Source organism: Callorhinus ursinus, unplaced genomic scaffold (genome assembly GCF_003265705.2).
Source record: "Callorhinus ursinus isolate GAN/ISIS: 27379988/994484 unplaced genomic scaffold, GSC_fseal_2.0 scaffold24, whole genome shotgun sequence".
Taxonomy (NCBI): domain Eukaryota; kingdom Metazoa; phylum Chordata; class Mammalia; order Carnivora; family Otariidae; genus Callorhinus; species Callorhinus ursinus.
In genome coordinates, this window is record NW_027397086.1 from 8,455,376 (window position 1) to 8,475,322 (window position 19,947).

Genomic DNA, 19,947 nt, shown 5'->3' on the forward strand with positions numbered 1-19,947 from the left:
ATATTACTACACAAAAAAGAAAGATATACAGAAGTCAAAGGGAGGCAACTCCTGTTACAGACAAAGTAAAAAGAATATGTAATTGTGTCTAGAGCATTTCCTCATGAAAGCAGAAATGAGAGCATTTTGCAAAAGACAGAAAGTAATGATGTACAATATTAACATTGATTGTCTTTATTTATTTTTTTTAAAGATTTATTCATTTGAGAGAGAGAGTGCGGGGCGGGGGGAGGGCAAAGGGAGAGAATCTTCAAGTAGACTCCCTGCTGAGTGTGGGACCTAATCCCATGACTCAGAGATCATGACCTGAGCCAAAGCCAAGAGTCAGTCACTCAACTGACTGAGCCCCAACTTTGACTGTCTTTAAATGGAGGGAGGGTGGGTGATGTCATCCTTTTTCCTACTTCTTAAGTTTTATATTCTTATTGTAATGATTACTGCAAAAAATATTCTTTTGCTTGGAGGCAAACAAAATAAACTCGAGATTAAAACCCAAAGAATCAAGGACTTGTCCCATTAACTAATAACCACTCACTGACAGAGTCTTAGATCCAATCCCTGTTGTGTGATTTCGGGCCAGTCCTGTGATCTATATGTACATAGCTTCTTCCAGAAATACTCTTGTTCCCTTAGTTCCGGCAAATAGCATGTCTTCTTGGTTCAGCTTTCTCTGTGGGTACGTTAGTCCCTATCAATGAATTGCTGCAAAGATGGGCTTGGAAATGGTCCCTGAAACTCAGAGCATTTGACCCTTCCAACTCTTGTGAGCATTTTTTATAGTTGAGTGGGGATGTGTTTGTCATAGACCTACTAACTGGGCTTCCTCCTAGAACCTGAATTCTATCTAATGTCATTCTTTTGTTGATTCCCACTCTCCGGTTTGAATCGGCTTGCACACCCTATACCTACTAATTAAGTCACAACCGTGATGGCCTTTACCTTTTCTTCAGGTTGATGAAATTTTTGACAAGCTTCTTCCTGACTTTAGGCTTTTGACCTCATTTTCTTAGAATATTTACTTTAGAAAACTTTCAATTATAAATTCTTTCTCTGCTTCTTTGAGATGTAAATCTTTTAAAAAGCCTCTTGCCGGTTTCACAACGCAGGAACGTCCCAACTCAACAGATGGGAGTATTGCCTATGGAATGCAATGAACAAGGAAGGAAGACCCCCATCTCCCTTTCTTTCTTTGACTGTGGAAGTCTCACTCCTGTGGACGATGCTTGTTTCAAGTTACAAAACTACCTCCTATCATAGGTGAGAAGTTTATTTTTCCTTTGGGTAAATACAATTAAGGAACACAGATGGCCTGTGTTTTTTCACTCACCACTCACCCCAGCACTTAAGAATCCTCTTACCGGGGGCACCTAAATGGCTCAGTTGTTTAAGTGTCTGACTCTTGGTTTTGGCTTAGGTCATGATCTCAGGGTTCTGAGATCCAGCCCTGTGCTTTGGCTCCATGCTCAGCGGGGAGTCTGCTTGAGATTCTCTGTCCTGTGCCCTTCCTTCACTTGTTTGCACACGCTCTCTCTCTCTCTCTCTCTCTCAAATAAACAAGTAAATAATAATAATAAAAAAAGAGTCCTCTTAGCATTTATCTCAGCAGACTTGAGCTCAGATCTCCTATTTCAGGAGTCTTGAATAAAGTCTTTTTTGCCTGTTGAACTTTGGTGCCCTTTTTGCTGTGAAATCCTGTAGGGATTTTTGGCCACTCCTTCTTTCCACGCTGCAGTGCTGTCCTTGGCCAGTTGGTTTTATTTCAGGCCTGCCAGGTCAGGCACCCTTTATTTCTTAAACCTGCTTGTGATGCTAAGCATTAATCCTGCGGTAACCTTGAGCTTTTCAAAATTGTAATAGGGAATTCCAACGAGGAAGGTATTTCAAAAAGCCTTGTCTTCTACTCTGGGGAAGGGCTCTTCATGGGGGGGGGATCATCTTCTCCAGCCTGAGAGCCTCCACAGAGCCCCCTTTATGTCCCTGTTTCTCAGGCTGTAAATGAAGGGGTTCAGCATAGGGGTGACCATCGTGTATACCACAGATGCCACCATTCCAGTGTCTGCTGAGTAGGAGTATGAGGGCTGGAAATACACCAGAAAAAGTGTCCCATAGAAGAGAGTGACCACTGTCAGGTGAGAGCCACAGGTCGAGAAGACTTTGTGCTTCCCCCCAGCCGAGGGGACCTTGAGGATGGTGTGCATGATGTGGGCATAAGAGACCAGGACACAGGCGAGAGGGACCACACCTGAGAGGGCTGCTTCAGCAAACATCGTGACCTGAAAGATCTGGGTGTCTGAGCAGGCAAGTTTGAGGAGAGGGAGAAGGTCACAGAAAAAGTGTGGGATGGAATGGGAGGCACAGAAGGAGAACTGAGACATGAGGAGGGTGAGGGAGAAGGCCAGGAGGTGGGCGCAGAGCCAGGATGCGGCGACCAGCAGCAGGCAGTGTTGGGGACACATGATCGTGGTGTAGTGGAGAGGAAGACAGATGGCCACGTAGCGGTCGTATGCCATCACGGCCAGCAGGAAGTTGTCCAGCAGGGCCAGTGCCATGAAGAAGTACATCTGCACGAGGCACCCAGTGTGAGAGATGGTGTGGTGTTGTGTGAGGATGTTCACCAGCACCTTGGGGACAATGGTGCAGGAGAAGCAGGTATCGATGAGGGACAGGTTGGCCAGGAAGAAGTACATGGGGGTGTGGAGGTGCTGGTCAGCAACTACGGCCAGGATGATGAGCAGGTTCCCCAACACGGTCACCAGGTACATGCCCAGGAAGAGCCCAAACAGGAGGGGCGGCTGCTCTGGGTGTTCAGAGAAGCCCAGGAGCAGGAAGTCAGCGATGCTGGTGTGGTTTCTGATTGCCATTTATAGTAGCCAAATTGCAGGAAAATCTTGCTTACATGTACATAGACTCCAACAAGTTATACCATTCAAAGCTTTTCCTCTGTTTTCTATGTTCTTTTTAAATGTCACTAAAATGCACTCTTGTCTCTCATTGGTGAGCACATAAGCATGTACAGAACTGAGAACTATGGACAGTAGCAACAGGAGATCTTTTGGGGGGTGAAGTTTGCATTTTAGGTGTCTCATAAATTGTCCTGTAGACCTCCTGGGTGAGGCTGAACTGGAGCTTAGCTAGGAAGAAACTTCCCAGGTCTTAGTCCACTCTCCACCTTTTTAAAAACGAAAATCTCAATTTCATAGGCTTAGAGGTCTGAATAAGATATCTCGGGGAGGGGCATTTACTAGACAACTATTAAGGGGAATCCTCTCTGTCTAAACCCTCAATACTTTTTATATTTTGGGTAAATTATTTTCCTCCTTTGAGCCTCATTTTCTTTACCTGTAAGATGTAGACATAAACCTACCATATGGGATTGTTGAATGCATCAAAATACCAGAATCAAAGTTTTTTTCAGGACCTGTGATGTAAAATCCAAATTGAGAGATTTTATCTCATGCATTTGGATGTATGGAAGGATGAAGTCACAAACAGGCAATGGCAGCCATGCTCTTTGATGTGGCGATAAGATACATTCTCTCTGGGTGTGACAAGCCTTCATTGGGCCCCAGCCTCCTTGTGGACTGTAATGTTGAACAAGTCTGCTCAGTGTTTCTGGCCTCAGTTTCTGCATCTGTTTAAAGAGGATAATAATGCCAAAATCAGAAGGTCGTTGAGTATTAAATTAGATAAGGATTGTACAGAACTAGAACAGTGACTGGCTTATATCAAGTGCTCGTCACATAGTAGCTTTCCCTGATATTATTGTTTTCTCTTGACAGAGGTAACAAAAGGAGGTTGCCTTCTGGAGTGACCAACTAGTCCTTCATGTTTGCCCAGGACTTTTCTGCTTTAAAACTAAACATTTCACTTCCGAGAAACACCCTCAGTCCTGAGCAAATTGGACTTTTTCTTGGTCCCTGTCTGTGGGAAGCTGAGTTTTGAAAACTGTAAAAGTTTCATATATAGAGTTGTAAGTGCCATCATCAGCAATTTCGTCATCATGCTCTTGGGTGGCAATGGCTCTGACCTAGTAGTACAATGACAAAGCTTGCACTCAGACATGTGACATGTGCAGGCCCAGGTGTCAGTTCCAGGTGTACCATCATGGCCAAATCATTTACCTTCTCAGAACCTCGGTTGGAAAATGAGCCTAAATAAATCTATTGCAAATACTTCTGATACTTAAAAAAAAAAAAATGAGCTAGGGCGTGCTGACCTATTCATTGTTGTGGAGATTGTTTCGCTCCTCGGATGGTGGTATAGACTGATTCTGGAAGCCACTCCCGTGATCCTGTGGGCTGAGAGGGAGTGGTCCATGCATAGTTCAGGGGTCTTGAGCACTGTTATTGCACAGCTCCAATGTCTTGGCCATTGCCAGGGACTTGGGGACCCCTGATCTGGACTGACTTCAGGCTGGACTCTCAGGGAATTCATGGATATCAAGTCAAGGCTCTCCTTGTGGTGGTTAAGCGAGCCAAGTTGTATTTGCCTGAGACTGAGGAAGGGACAGAAAAGGAGGAAGGAATAGGGGAGGAGGAGAAAGAAGGGTGTGTGTGTGTGTGACCAGTGCCTCCCATCTCTACCTACCTCAGATCTTACCTGGAAATTCTGACCATCCTCAGATTTTGTCACCATCACTAGGTGTTGGGTCTGTCTTGCCTATTTGGTTTGCTTTCCCTTCTTCTTAAGAGGACTTGCTATGGGGCACCTGGGTGATGCAGTTGGTTAAGTATCTGACTCGGCTCAGGTCGGGATCTCAGGGTCATGGGATTGAGCCCCACGTCGGGCTCTGTGCTTAAGGTGGAGTCTGCCTGGGACTCTCTCTCTCTCTCTCTCTCCCCCTCTGCCCCTCCCCCCAACCTCTAAAACAAACAAATAAATCTTAAAAATAAAAAGAGGTCTTGCTACAACCTCAGTGTTCTTCCTCCCCTGTAACAGCAGCATGGACTGAAGAGTTGGAGCTGGAGCCAACCCATCCTCAGGAATAGGAGCCAGGAGGAGTATCTCCTGGCTCCTATTTTCACATGGAGTATCTCCTGGGACCTAATCCCCAATCTCCTAGTTAGAGACAAGATGGGACAAATGTCCAACCTCCCAGCTGGCCCTTTGAGCCCTGGATTTGTGAATCCCAGCAGTGTCAGGAGCACCTTTGTCTCAGAGTGACCAAGTCTGTGACTCCTGAGAGTACAAAAATAGTGATTTGAAGGGGCACCTGCACCCCAGCGTTCATAGCAGCAATGTCCACAATAGCCAAACTCTGGAAAGAACCAAGATGTCCATCAACAGATGAATGGATAAAGAAGGGGTGGTGTGTACACACACCCCCCCCCACACACACACCGGAATATTACTCAGCCATCAGAAAGGATGGATTCTTGCCATTTGCAATGGTGTGGGTGGAACTAGAGTGTATTAAACTAAGTGCAATAAGTCAGTCAGAGAAAGACAAATATCGTATGATTTCACTCATATGTGGAATTTAAGAAACAAAACAGATGAATGTAGGGGAAGGGAAGGAAAAATAAAATAAGACGAAATCAGAGAGGGAGGCAAACCAAAAGAGTCTCTTAACTCTAGGGAACAAACTGAGGGTTGCTGGAGGGGAGGTGTGTGTGGGGGTATGGGGTAACTGGGTGATGGGCATTAAGGAGGGCACTTGATGTAGTGAGCACTGGGTGTCATACACAACTGATAAATCACTAAATTCTACCTCTGAAACTAATAATGCACTATATGTTAATTAAGTTGAATTTAAATAAGAAATTAAAAAATTTATTTGAGTACAGTTGACACACAATGTTACATTAGTTTCAGGTGTACAAGCATAGTGATTCCACTAGTCTGTAGGTCAGGCTGTGCTCACCGCAAGTGATGGCCACCATCTCTCACCATACAACACTGTTACAGTAACATTGCCTACATTCCCTATGCTATACCTTTTGTTCCTGGGACTTTTTCATTTCATAACTGCAAGCCTGTACCTCCCACTCCCCTTCACCCATTTTGTCTGCTCCCCACTTCCCTCCCCTCTGGCAACCATTAGTTTGTTCTGTATTTATAGTCTGATTCTGCTTTTTGTTTGTTTATTCATTTGTTTCGTTTTTTTAGATTCCACATATAAGTGAAATCATATGGTATTTGTCTTTGGCTTATTTCACTTAGTGTGATACCCTCTAGCTCCATCCATGTTCAAGTTTATGTTTTTGACATTCATTCATATTGATACTTGTATCTACAGGTCATTCTTTTTTTTTTAAGATTTTATTTGTTTATTTGACAGAGAGAGAGACACAGCGAGAGCAGGAACACAAGCAGGGGGAGTGGGAGAGGGAGAAGCAGGCTTCCTGCGGAGCAGGGAGCCCGACACGGGGCTCGATCCCATGACCCCAGGATCACGACCTGAGCCAAAGGCAGATGCTTAATGACTGAGCCACCCAGGTGCCCCCTTTTTTTTTATTATGTTAGGTTAATCACCATACATTACATCATTAGTTTTTGATGTAGTGTTCCATGACTCATTGTTTGCATATAACACCCAGTGCTCCACGCAGAACATGCCCTCTTTAATACCCATCTACAGGTCATTCTTTTTCACCGATGCATAAGAGAGGTTCACATTGTCCTACCTAATATCTTCAGGGCTTTTCATTTTGGAATTCAGAATCTTTCTAATTTTAGATATATAAGAGTGTACATATTTATGATGATTTGATATGCATATGCTTTGTGCAATGATGACTTCACAGAGTTACCATTTTTGTTTTGTGGTGAGAATGCTCAAGATTATTTTCTCTCCCAGCAAACTGCAAGTGTATAATACAGTATTGTTAACTATTGTCACCATGCTGTGCATTAATTCATCGTATAGATGAAAGCTTGTTCTCTTTGAAGGTCCATTTAATCATCTGCCATACCTTTTCTTTTCCTCTCCAGGAAGGTGATTACATTTTTTCCCTCCCTCTTTTATATCCGGTCCCCTTACTTCCTCCTGGGTAAAGTTATATTTTCCCCCCAACTTTTCTTCACTCGTCTCCACAACCCACAGCTTTAGATTGTATTTCAGAAGTTTGAAGTGCTGAACAGCATTCCTTTTTTTTTTTTTTAAGATTTTATTTATTTATTTGACAGAGGGACACAGCGAGAGAGGGAACACAGGCAGGGGGAGCGGGAGAGGGAGAAGCAGACTCCCCGCGGAGCAGGGAGCCCGACGCGGGGCTCGATCCCAGGACCCCGGGATCATGACCTGAGTCGAAGGCAGACGCTTAACGAGTGAGCCACCCAGGCGCCCCTGAACAGCATTTCTCATGAAGATTCTCGTTGATAATGAAATTCTGGGATGTAGGGAGGAGGGATGGAGAAAAGAGGCTGGGGGGCATTTTGTTATTATGGATATTGGGGAGGCCTTCTCTGTACTCACTGGAATTCCTAAGAAAGTTGACAACATAGTGGTAAGGTCCTAAAGACCAGATCATTTATAGTGAAATGAGATGGCATAGGCTTGCAGGCCCCTTGCGAGCCAGGGTCATTCAAGGACTGCAGTGAGAGTTAGGAAAGCCAGGCAAACCTGAGCAAGGAGGAGAAAATGTTCTCTTCCCCTTATCTCATGTTGCAAGTTCTGAATGCCTGGATCTGCAAGAAGTGGCTCTTGCCTAGATTAGAGGCGTCCCTCCTTAGGACAAGAACATGCTGTCTCCAGAGGAAGGGTGGCTGAGAGAATTCTTTAATGTATCTTTCTTCAAGGATGTTAGTTTAATCCCATTATGTGTGAAAGTACATATTGTTATGCTTACCTGATTGCTGCAAGTATATAGCTATGTGGAAAATAAACGACAGCATGCAGTTGCAAGTGCTGCCTTTGCTCTGCATCCCCTGTGTCCCGGTGATTTCGCAGCCCTTACCCAGGGACCCCAACGCACTAGACGTTGACAATTGGCGCCCGAACAGGGACCCTGAAGGACGTTCAGGAAGGGTGAATAACTTAAAATAACAGGGTTATGGGACAAGAAACTTCTACTCCTTATGTTCGAATGCTGAAGCATTCACTTGCTGTCTATGGCATTACTGTTGCTTCTACTGATATTGAGATGTGTTTGAAAGTAATTCGAGAATGGAATCCTTGGTTTCCAGACGAGGGTACTTTGGATATGGATAGCTGGCGGCGGGTTCAACATAATGTCGAAAAGGCGATGAGGCAAGGAGAGAAAATTCCCGTGTGATTTTGGTCCATCTGGTCAATTATATTTACAGTACTTAAGGCAATGGAGGATGACCGCACGGTTGGGAATTTTCATGAGGAGATGGCTCCTTCTATACAAGATCTTCCTCTTGATACAGATGAAAAAAGGGCGGTAGTAAGAGATACTTTTGAGCTTGCACCGTCTCAGGAACTGAGTGAGTGTGGCCACATTGAAACAAAACCAAAAGTAAAATCGGATTCCGGGACGGAGCACTTACAAAAGATTCTCCAGCGGGTTCTAGCTATAGCAGAGGGATCTAAGAAGCCCCCTAAAAAACCCTCCGCTCCACCTCTGCCACCCGCACCAGGTCTTTCTCTTAAGAATCCTTTCCTTTCTGCTGCCTTGGCTGAGCTTGATGCGCTAAAAGATAGCGATGATGAGAGCGAGGCTGATAATTCTGTCTTTGCTTTTCCTGTTATTAGGCCTCCCCCGGTCCAGGGAGTAGCACAAGCGCCATATTATGAAGGTATCGGAATAGAGGATATCGGTCGCTTGAAAAAGGCAGTGTCTCTATATGGACCACAGTCACATTATGTGAAGGAGCTACTTAATGGATTAGCTCGACATTATAATAATTTCTCTCCTGAAGATTGGAGGGTCCTTTGTAGAGCCCTTCTGAAGGAGCCTGAGTATCTGCAATGGCAGATGTGGTTTTCTGAACTATGTATGGATCGGGCTCGCCAGAATGCATGAAGTCCTAACCCTCGTATACAGGTTATAAGTTATCAAGTGTTGGCAGGGATAGGTCAATATTCTGATATTGCTGCTCAGGTTAATACCCCTGAAGAAATTCATGAGCAATTGCGGGAGATAGGTTTAGAGGCTTGGGAACGTATTCCGCCAACAGGGGAGCACTATGGATCATGGACTAAAGTTATTCAAAAGACTAATGAGCCTTATGTTGAATTCTTATCACGATTAAAATTAACTTTAGAAAGAACTGTTATTGGAGAGGAAGCTAGACAACAATTGTTGAGGTTGCTAGCATATGAGAAGGCTAATGAGGATTGTAAGAGAGTTATATTACCTATTAAGGATACAGGAGACATTAACACTTTTATGAAGGCCTGTAAGGATGTAACATCAGAAAGTCGAAAGATGCAGCTATTTGCTGAAACTATGGCCACTACTTGGCATTCCTTGCAGTCCAAACAACTAGATAAGATGAAATGTTTTGGCTGCTGGCAACCAGGACATTTGAGAAAGAATTGTAAAGGGAAGAAACTTGATAAAGGGCGTGGGCCTGGAATTTGTCCACGATGTAAAAAGGGAAAGCATTGGGCTCAAGAATGTCGTGCTAAACTAAATACCAGTTTTGCAGAGAAGCACCAGGGAAACTCCATTTCGGGCCCTACCCCGGGCCCAGGACAAACGAACAGGGGAAACCAACTATATTCTCCCTTAGCCCAGCCACCCAACACAGCGCCGCAGTGGATATACCAGCCATAAAATCATTTACTTTAAAAGGAGGGGACAAACCGCAGAGAGTGCCCACTGGCATTTATGGACCTTTGCCAACTGGCACTTTTGCTTTATTAACTGGACGCTCAAGCCTGACATCAAAGGGAGTAACAGTTCATTTAGGCATAATTGATGCTGATTATATGGGAGAAATCCAAATTCTTATGTCTTCCCTAGTTGATATATCTTTTGAAGCAGGAGAACGCATTGCCCAATTATTGTTATTACCTTACCTTTCTGTCGGTCAGTCTACTGTTATTAGACATGGGGGATTCGGTAGTACAGACACAAAAAATGTTTTTTGGACTACACAGATAACTCATATGCAGCCCTTGACGAAAGTTAAATTGAATACTAAAGATATTACTGTTTTACTAGATACTGGATCAGACATCACTATTATTAAGACTGCTGATTGGCCTGAGAAGCTCCCCTATACTATCGTGCCTTGTCACATAAAAGGAGTTGGCAATACTCCCGTTCACAGTATCGGCCTAGCTACTCAGTTCGTGACATTTACTTCCCAGGATGGTCAGATGGCTGTCCTAAAACCATATATTTTAGATGTTCCTTTAAATATTTTGGGCCGCAATGTCCTAGAGCAGTGGGGAGCTCATCTCGAATTCTAATTGTAGATGGAACGCATCAAAATTTTATGGAAATCTGAAGATCCTTTGTGGATTGAACAATGGCCTTTAACTAAGGAAAAACTTACTGCTGCCCATCAATTGGTTCAAGAACAATTGCAAAAGCAACATATTGAGCATTCCACTTCCCCGTGGAATTCTCCAATTTTTGTTATAAAGAAGACCTCAGGTAAATGGCGTCTACTTACTGATCTACGTGGGGTTAACAACTCCATGTTCCCTATGGGGGCCCTTCAGCCTGGTATACCTTCGCCAGCTGTCTTACCAAAAGGTTGGCATACTGTAGTTATTGATCTGCAAGACTGTTTCTTCACTATCCCTGTGCATAAAGATGATAGAAAACGCTTTGCCTTTTCCCTTCCCCCTATAAATAGACAGGGACCTCATCAAAGGTTCCAATGGAAAGTTTTACCTCAAGGCATGATGAACTCTCCTACTATGTGCCAGCTTTATGTTGATGCTGCTTTGCGCCCTGTACGGCAAAGGTGGTCCCATGTATACATATCTCATTATATGGATGACATCCTGTTCGCTAGCCCTCATCAAAATGAATTGGATGAAATTTTAAAATTATTACCTGAGTACTTTGCTCCTTTTGGCTTAAAAATTGCCCCAGAGAAAATTCAAAAAGGAGATATCATCAATTATCTGGGATATGTGATAGAAAGAAATGCAATTAGGCCACAGAAGATGGCTATTCGTAGGGATAACTTGAGAACTTTAAATGATTTCCAAAAACTATTAGGGGATATTAATTGGTTGCGACCCTCTCTAGGTATCCCTACTTACCGATTGCATAACTTATTTGAAACCCTACAGGGAAACCCTGATATCAATAGCCCCAGACAACTTACTACTGAAGCCGAAATTGAACTACAGTTTGTAGAGGAAAAAATTAAATCTGCTTTCTTAACCTGAATTGATCCCTCCTTGCCTCTAAAATTGTATATTCTTCATACATGGCAATATCCCACGGCTATATTAGGTCAAAATGAGTTACCCATTGAATGGATCTATACTAAACATCATTTTTCAAAAAATATTACGCCCTATGGTATTCAAATAGCATATCTGATAGAACAAGCTCGAGACAGGGCTATAACCATAACTGGTTATGATATTATGGACATTATTATCCCCCTGTCCAAGGATCAATTTTCATTTTTGTTACGAAATATGGAAGAACTACAAATTGCTCTTGCAGGGTATGTTGGTCAAATTAATTATCATTTTCCCAAAGGAAAATTATGGGACTGTTTTCGTAAACAAGAGTTTGTTATTCAGGATATCATCAGTGATCAGCCCCTAATTGATGCACCCATGGTCTTTACCGATGGCTCCAAAACTAAAAGTGCTTACTGGACCCCTACTAAATATTGGGTTCAGTATACAGACTTTAATTCAGTCCAGCAAAATGAATTGTTCGCCATTACTCAGGTGTTAAAGGATTTTCCCTCCGCTGTAAATATTATCGCTGATTCTGCTTACACTGTAGGAGTCCTTAAAAATATATACACTGCTGTTGTACATTCACATAAGTCCAATTTACTTAACCTATTTTTACTTTTGCAAACTTTGCTTAGAAGCCGGAATGCTCGTATTTATGTGACTCATATTCGTTCCCATACTAATCTTCCTGGTTCATTGACACATGGTAATGCTCAAGTGGACGCTTTGGTGTCTTTTGTATCTGCGGAGGAAAAACATAATTTATTGCATACCAATGCCGGAAGGTTACATGTTCAATATAAAATTCCATACCGTCAAGCAAAATCTATCGTGAAGCAATGTCCAATCTGTAGACCTTTACATCTGCGCACTACAAAAGCTGGGGTAAACCCCCGAGACACATATGCCAATGAACTTTGGCAAATGGATGTTACTCATGTGGCGCAGTTTGGCCGATTCTCTTATGTGCACGTAGTAATAGATACTTATTCTCATTTCATGTGGGCTACGGCACAAGTTGGTGAAACTGCACAACATGTCATCACCCATCTATTAGAAACTTTCGCTGTGATGGGCCTACCATCTATCATTAAAACAAACAATGGCCCTGCATATAGCAACAAAAAATTTCAAGCCTTTTGTAAACAATATAGTATAATGCATAAAACAGGCATTGAGTACAACCCCCAAGGACAGGCTATTGTGGAACGTGCGCATAGTACTTTAAAGTTGCAAATTAAAAAATTAAAAAGGAGGAAAAAGGATCATATATTATCATTTACTCAATCTAATGCACGTTCTATTTTGATACAGGCACTATTTACACTCAATTTCTTGAATCTTCCGCAAGGAGATATTCTTTCCCGAGCAGAAAAGCATTTCATAGAGGGAGAGGCTGCTCCTCCTCCGTTAAATGAAAAAATATGGTTTAAACCGGCTGCAGATGCAGAATGGCAACCAGGGCTATTACTTTATAGAGGGAAGGGTTATGCTTATGTCTCCACAGAGGATGGACGGACCTGTTCCTGGCTCCCCGCGAGGTGGATCCAGCCAAGGACCAATTCGAACGGCACTGTATCCTGTCAGGCGACGAACAAGGAATCCAGACCACGATGAACTTCCAGTACAGGCCATGGCACACCTAAATTTGGGGGGACGACATCGCCGTCGGCAAACATTTGCTACTGTTTTGCCTACCTGGGGACAAATTAAAAGGCTTGGTGGGGAAGGGCAAAAAATCTTGCAGCGGACAGGGAAGGCTTGCACACCCGAAAATTTGTTTTTGGCCATGTGCGCTTTACTTACTGTATCATCCTCCGCTGAAGCGACAGATGTAAGCTATTGGGCCTATATACCCAACCCACCTATGATGGAACCTGCACCCTGGGGAAGTGCGGATATTCCTATTTATACTTCCCCAGTGATACTTTCACCCCCTTGGAAAAATCTTACTTACCTTAATCAAGATGATGGCTGCCTATTTGATTTTCTACATAAAGGGGATGGTCCTTACATTTGTCTTGACCCCTCTCCCTGTGCCGAAATGAACTGGCAAAACTGGATCCTACCCGGCGATATGTCTAATGGATCCCGAACTCATTTACAAAGATTTGAGGCATGGTCTCTTAACATGACATGGGGAAATGTTACATTTGATAAGTTCCCCTCATTTCCTGTCTGTCCTGACTTCACATACATAAGACTGGCCTATAAGCCGTTTGTATGGCAGGAATGTGTTGGAAAGTTTGCAAAATTTTACAAGAATTTGCTTATGTGGGGGCCATATGGTCAATTTCTTCGGAATTGCTCAGAATGGAATAAAACACATTGTGATTTATCTTTAACTTATAGGATACCACCGCAGAACAACTGGAGTGAGCCAATGGTAAATCATCAATTGATGGCCTGGGGAGATGGCAGCATTGCAGATCCTCGTGTAGCACATCAGAAATTTCCTGATCATATTCAAACACACTTATGGAAAATTGCAGCCGCGCTTAAGACTGTTAGAATTTACAATGGAACTTTTTCTGGCACAGCGAACTCTGCGTCAACTTATAACTTCACTATTTTTAAAGAAATTAATGTAACTGCTTGTGTACCTCTGCCATATCTATTTCTGGTTGGGAACTTTAGTTTCTATAATGGAATTAACTGTACCAGATGTCGACTGTACTCTTGTATTAATAATTCTATAGAATTTGAACCGGGATATTCTCTTATGATTTTGCAACAACGTTCTCACATTTGGCTTCCGGTGAATCTAGAACGGCCGTGGGCCCAAAATCCCGTGGACGCCTGTTTTGGAGTTTTTCAAAAAGATGCTGAAACGTACAAAACGTTTTGTCGGCATTACTGTGGCAGTTATTTTAAGCTTAATCACAGTTACCACGCTGGCCGCAGTATCAGGTATAGCATTACATACCTCTCTGCAAACCAAACATTTTGTGGAAAATTGGCACCGTGACTCTCGGGATCTTTGGCTTTCACAAACTATGATTGATACTCGCTTGCAAACACAAATAGATGTCCTTAGGCAGACAGTGGGCTGGTTAGGGAAGAAGGTATTGACACTAGAGAGGCAAATTTGGCTTCGTTGCGATTGGAATTCTACGACTTTTTGTGTTACCAATTTAAAATATAATAAGTCACAGCATGATTGGAGCGTTATCCAAAGATACTTAGAAGGTAATTCATCGGCGGTTGACATGATCAATAATCTGCACACAAATATTCAGGAGATCTTTGGTAGACCATTTGAGACCGAAGATGCTGCCACTTTGGCAGACTTGTTCCTTAAACAACTTGAGGGATTAGACCCAAAAGGTATCATTCAGAGTTTAGGGCATACTGCTGGAGGAATGGGCATTGTGTTGCTAGTTGTTATCTTATGCTTTACGCTGCTACATTTCTGCTATATAAAACCGTCCCAGAATTCTATGGCCACCCTCTGGAAGGCAATTTTATTAAAACAAAAGAAAAAAGGGGGAAATGAGATGGCATAGGCTTGCAGGCCCCTTGCGAGCCAGGGTCATTCAAGGACTGCAGTGAGAGTTAGGAAAGCCAGGCAAACCTGAGCAAGGAGGAGAAAATGTTCTCTTCCCCTTATCTCATGTTGCAAGTTCTGAATGCCTGGATCTGCAAGAAGTGGCTCTTGCCTAGATTAGAGGCGTCCCTCCTTAGGACAAGAACATGCTGTCTCCAGAGGAAGGGTGGCTGAGAGAATTCTTTAATGTATCTTTCTTCAAGGATGTTAGTTTAATCCCATTATGTGTGAAAGTACATATTGTTATGCTTACCTGATTGCTACAAGTATATAGCTATGTGGAAAATAAACGACAGCATGCAGTTGCAAGTGCTGCCTTTGCTCTGCATCCCCTGTGTCCCGGTGATTTCGCAGCCCTTACCCAGGGACCCCAACGCACTAGACGTTGACAGTGAAACACTTGGAAATACTGAAATAATTTCAGGAGACACTTGGACTGAACTCACTTAGAGGATGTATGACATTATGACTATTTCCCACCTCATTACAGATCTTCAAATGTTATTTGGGAAGAGTCCATAGACACACTTTCATATAATTTTGATATAGTGGCTGAAATTTTCTGGAGCTTGATATATGCAAGACACTGCTCCAAATACTTAAAACATAAATATGTCTTAGGACACTTGTTACATCATTTAATCCCCAAAACAATCCACTTTTCATATGAAAATTGAAGCACAGAGAGGTTAATGTACTTGCCCAAGATCATGGGGTTGGTAATGGTGGATTGGGCTTCCAGGCCAAGTGGTATAATTTCAGAACTAGGAAACAGAAGCTCAGAGGGGTTAAGTAAATGATTCAAAGTCATCAAAATCAGAATTTTTCCTTTCACACCCACAACCATGTAGTGGGATTATTTATTGTATCCATTATGTAGATGAGGAAAATAAGAGTTCAGGACACTTAGTGGCTTGACTATGGTCACATAATTTGCGAGATCAACTTGTAACTTAAATTTTCACTCAGAATCTTAGGACCTTATTACTATGCTGGTGAAGCTGCCTTCTCTGACAAATATGTGAACAGCTATGGAGATGTTATGAGCTGATCTAAAGGTAATAAGAAGATCCACTAGCCAGACCGAAGGAGTTTGTGCATAAGATGAATAACTCATATGATGAGAACATTGACTTACTGAGGCTTCATATGAGCTGACCCATATCTGAACAGGTTAAAAAAAATTGCTACAGAAATTTTTCTGACTTTTCATCATACTTTTTACACAACACTGGTTATGTCTGTGACGAGCCAGAGATTGCAAGCGAAAAAAAAGGAAACCATGTGTCTGATACAGTAAGACAGCAATATCTGTGTCTCATTTTATTTATTTTTACCAAAAAGTATAATAACCTATTGCAATTGTCTCATCTCCACTTATTGAACTGTAATTAATTTTGAAGACAGAGCTATGATTGATGTATCTTTGCAGTATTTTCATAGTTCAGTACAGTTCCTGGCACATAGCAGGTGTTTCATGGGTTCTTGTTGAATGAATGAATGGGTTTTGCTATTCTACCCTTCTGATCAGCTTTTTCAAGGCCTGTTTCATGTCCTTATTCCTAAGACTGTAGATAAAAGGGTTCAGCATGGGGATAACTACTGAATAGATGACAGTGACCACACGGTCCTTTGTCACTGAATAGGTGGATGAGGGGCGAATGTACACAAATACTATGGTTCCATAAAATAGCACCACAACTGTGAGGTGCGATCCACAGGTGGAGAAGACCTTGTACCTGCCTCCCCCAGAAAGGACCCTCAGGACGGCATGGGTGATAAAAACATAAGAGACAATGATCAAGATGAAGGGACTCATGATCACAACGGAGCCCTCTGTGAAGGCCAAAAGTTCATTGACAGAGGTGTCAGAGCAGGAGAGCATCAGCAGTGGCTGGACGTCACAGAAGAAGTGGTGGATGACGTTGGGCCCGCAGAAGGAGAGGCGGGCCATGAGAATCGTGTGGGTGAGTGAGTGGAGGTGAGACAGCACCCAGGACGCCATCACCAGCAGGAGACAGCGCCGGGGGCTCATGGTCGTGGTGTAATGCAGTGGGTTACAGATGGCCATGTAGCGGTCAATAGCCATGGCCGCCAGGAGGAAGCTGTCAGTGATCCCAAAGGCCACAAAAAAATACATCTGTGTGAGGCACTGGGCAAGGGGAACCTTCTTGCTCTTGCTCAGCATGTTTGCCAGCATCCTTGGCACAATGACACTTGTAAAGCAGATGTCCACCAGGGACAGGTTGGAGAGGAAGAAGTACATGGGGGTATGGAGGCGGGCGTCCCCCCAGATGGCTGCAATGATGACTGAGTTGCCAGCCACATTGACCAGATACATGGCGAGGAAACTGGCAAAGAGCCAGCCCTGCTCTTTGGGGTCACTGGTCAGTCCCAGGAGGAGGAATTCAGTCATATGGCTCTGGTTTCTCCTCAGCATTGATTTCCTGTAAGTAAAAAATATGAAGGAATGTTAGGTGTGTGTCCTGGCTTGGGGTCTTCACTGTGGTAGAGGAGATAGCTTATAACTTGTTCCAGCTTGTGCCCTGCAGGAGGGGGATTCATCCATGTAGCCCATCATATATTTTATGATATGACTTCATAGAATTGGTGTTGGCTACGTTGATTTCAATTCCAACTTCGTATCTGACTAATTTTGTGAACTCGAACAAGGTACTTCATCTCTAGTTTTATCTAAAAGACAGAACTTGTAATACCCATGTTCTTAGGCTATTCTGACGATACGTGCTAAAGATCTTTGGAAAAATGTTCAGAAAGTAATCATTTTGCTTCATTTCCCAAGTTGTATCTAAGACACATATTTTGCTTTGGCCTCAGGTGTTTTGTTTTTTGAGAGGCAAAGAAAGAAGGTGGGGAGGGGCAGCAGAAGGAGAGAGAGAATCTTAAGCAGACTCCACCCCCAGCATGGAGCCCAACACGGGGCTTGATCTCACAACCCTGAGATCATGACCTGAGCCAAAATCAAGAGTTGGACACTTAACCAACTGAGCCACCAAGGCACCCTGGCCTGTTTCTGATCAGCCTGCTAACCTCTAGTTGCTCCTACCTGGTGCTACTGGCCAGGATTTCTACCTTTTGCTCCCCCTGTGTAAGGAAGGTAGGGTATCCTAAGTTCTCCCTATAGAGATCACATAAATACTGTAGAGTCTGTATTCTTTGATCCAACCTTTCTTGGAAAAAAGTGGTTTTGGAATGCATTTGAGAATTTAATTATGGGGAAGAAGGTCTAACTAGGAGTGGTGGGGACCTAGAAATTTGACATGTCCATCGGGGTGTGGAACTGTCAAGTGTGAGTGAGAAGTTGGAGAACTGTCTCTGGTAGAGGAAGGATAGTTACCTAACATTGAGCTTGGTGGTTTAGGGAGGTGGGTGGCATCAAGGAAGACACAGAGGAATTAAATGAGTGCTCTTACAGGCTGGAAGAGTCCAGGGGGGTGATATGGGCAATGGAAATGTGGGAAGATGCAGTATTCTGGCAAAAACACACAGAGGTATGCACAGAAAGGTGCTGAGGTTCAGGAATGGGTTCTTTGTCCTCCCAAAAGGCAAGAGCCAAGGAGAATAAGCCAAAGGTCCAGCCTGACAGGAACTGAGGCACTAATCATCTATCTACCAAAGTAGGGACCCAGTTGAAGTGGGTCAAGAAACCATTTGGGACATAGAATTAGAACCAGCCAGCAGCCACCTGGGTTGATAGCGAGATGCTGAGTCACAGAACATACACTCAGTATGTCCACGCTGCCTAAGGACAGGATTAGCTTCAGAGAAAAGAGCAGAAAAAAGAGACTCTAAGCAGAGGTCAAGTAATCCTAGGTAAGGGAGGGTAGAGTTGGGGATGTAGTCTGAATTGGAGAAGTCCATGTTCTGTACTCCTTTGTGTCCTCATCATCTTTCTGGTACTTTTGACAATGAGTCAGAAACAAACTAAGTACTCCTGATATATTTTTAATGCTTAGTAATCTTGAATGAAATTGGTGGCCCTACCCTTAGGAGAACTCAGGCTTTTTGTTTCCCTTTTAACATCTGCACATGGGCATGCATAGAGCAGCATTGTTTTAAGTGTTTCCTTCCTCTCTGAGATACTTGGTGCTCAGAAGGTCTGAATTGGATCCTTCCACTAGGCAAGGGGCCACTAAGGCCATCCAGACAGCATCTGGATAGGTCCATGGTGAAAGCACTACCAAGGCAGGGTCCAAGTCTATTTTGCTCCCCACTGTTTTCCACCTGCCTCATAGTAGTTGTGTAATAAATACTGGCCAACAGATTGAACCAGAAATGTCATCCCTGACCACTCCTTGTAAGACTGTGGGTTTTAGATTAGTAACTGGGAGACTAGACTCCTAAAATCGGGAGAGTTGATGGAAGAAAATTCATGATTTGGAAATTAGTTCTGGTTCAGTTATTGGAACCAGAGTGGTTCAGATAGTTCCTCTTAGAAATGGGGAAAATAAAATGTCATCTCTTGAAGTTTATTGTTAAGTTCAAATAAGACAACATATCTGAAAAAGTGTTTGAGATCTATAATATTCTATGTAAATGTTGCTTATACTATGAGTGATATTTCTTGTTAGTGTTCTGTACCTAATTGTGTACAGCTGAAAAATAGTAGATGTAATCTAGAGGAAGCCAGGCAGAGGGTAAGGGGGAGGGTAAGCCAGGGTAGTGTGCTTTGGGGAGGGGACTGGTCACTGGGAGGAGTGTAAGTGCTAAGCTGGAGGGGACAGCAAAGTGACAGGGTGCAGACTCAGAACAAATTGGCCTTTCCTGGGAAGAGAGAGAAAATTATTATCTTTAGGATAAAGTAAATTATTATCTTTAGGATAAAGATAAACTATTATCTTTAGGATAATTCTTTTTTTTTAAGATTTTACTTATTTATTTGAGAGAGAGAGTGTGAGAAGAGAGAGAGAGAGAGCATGAGAGGGGGGAGGGTCAGAGGGAGAAGCAGACTCCCTGCTGAGCAGGGAGCCTGATGTAGGACTCGATCCCGGGACTCGATCCCGGGACTTGATCCCAGGACTCCAGGATCATGATCTGAGCCGAAGGCAATTGCTTAACCAACTGAGCCACCCAGGTGCCCCTCTTT

The 19,947-nt window shown here is 43.2% G+C and overlaps 2 protein-coding genes across 2 annotated transcripts; both read right to left on the bottom strand.

Annotated features, from left to right (window-relative positions):
• Positions 1-1,931: 1,931 nt before the first annotated feature.
• On the bottom strand, positions 1,932-2,861 carry LOC112836658 (olfactory receptor 1G1-like). The gene has a single exon (XM_025888556.2). It carries the CDS (start codon positions 2,859-2,861, stop codon positions 1,932-1,934), a length of 930 nt encoding a protein of 309 aa, XP_025744341.2.
• A 13,489-nt stretch (positions 2,862-16,350) lies between these two features.
• On the bottom strand, positions 16,351-17,280 carry LOC112836592 (olfactory receptor 1L6-like). Its single transcript, XM_025888460.1, has one exon. The coding sequence runs from the start codon at positions 17,278-17,280 to the stop codon at positions 16,351-16,353; it is 930 nt and encodes a 309-aa protein (XP_025744245.1).
• Positions 17,281-19,947: the final 2,667 nt, after the last annotated feature.

Coding starts and splice junctions, on each gene's coding strand:
- LOC112836658 (XM_025888556.2), bottom strand. CDS start 2,861: ATGGCAATCAGAAACCACACCAGCATCGCTGACTTCCTGCTCCTGGGC.
- LOC112836592 (XM_025888460.1), bottom strand. CDS start 17,280: ATGCTGAGGAGAAACCAGAGCCATATGACTGAATTCCTCCTCCTGGGA.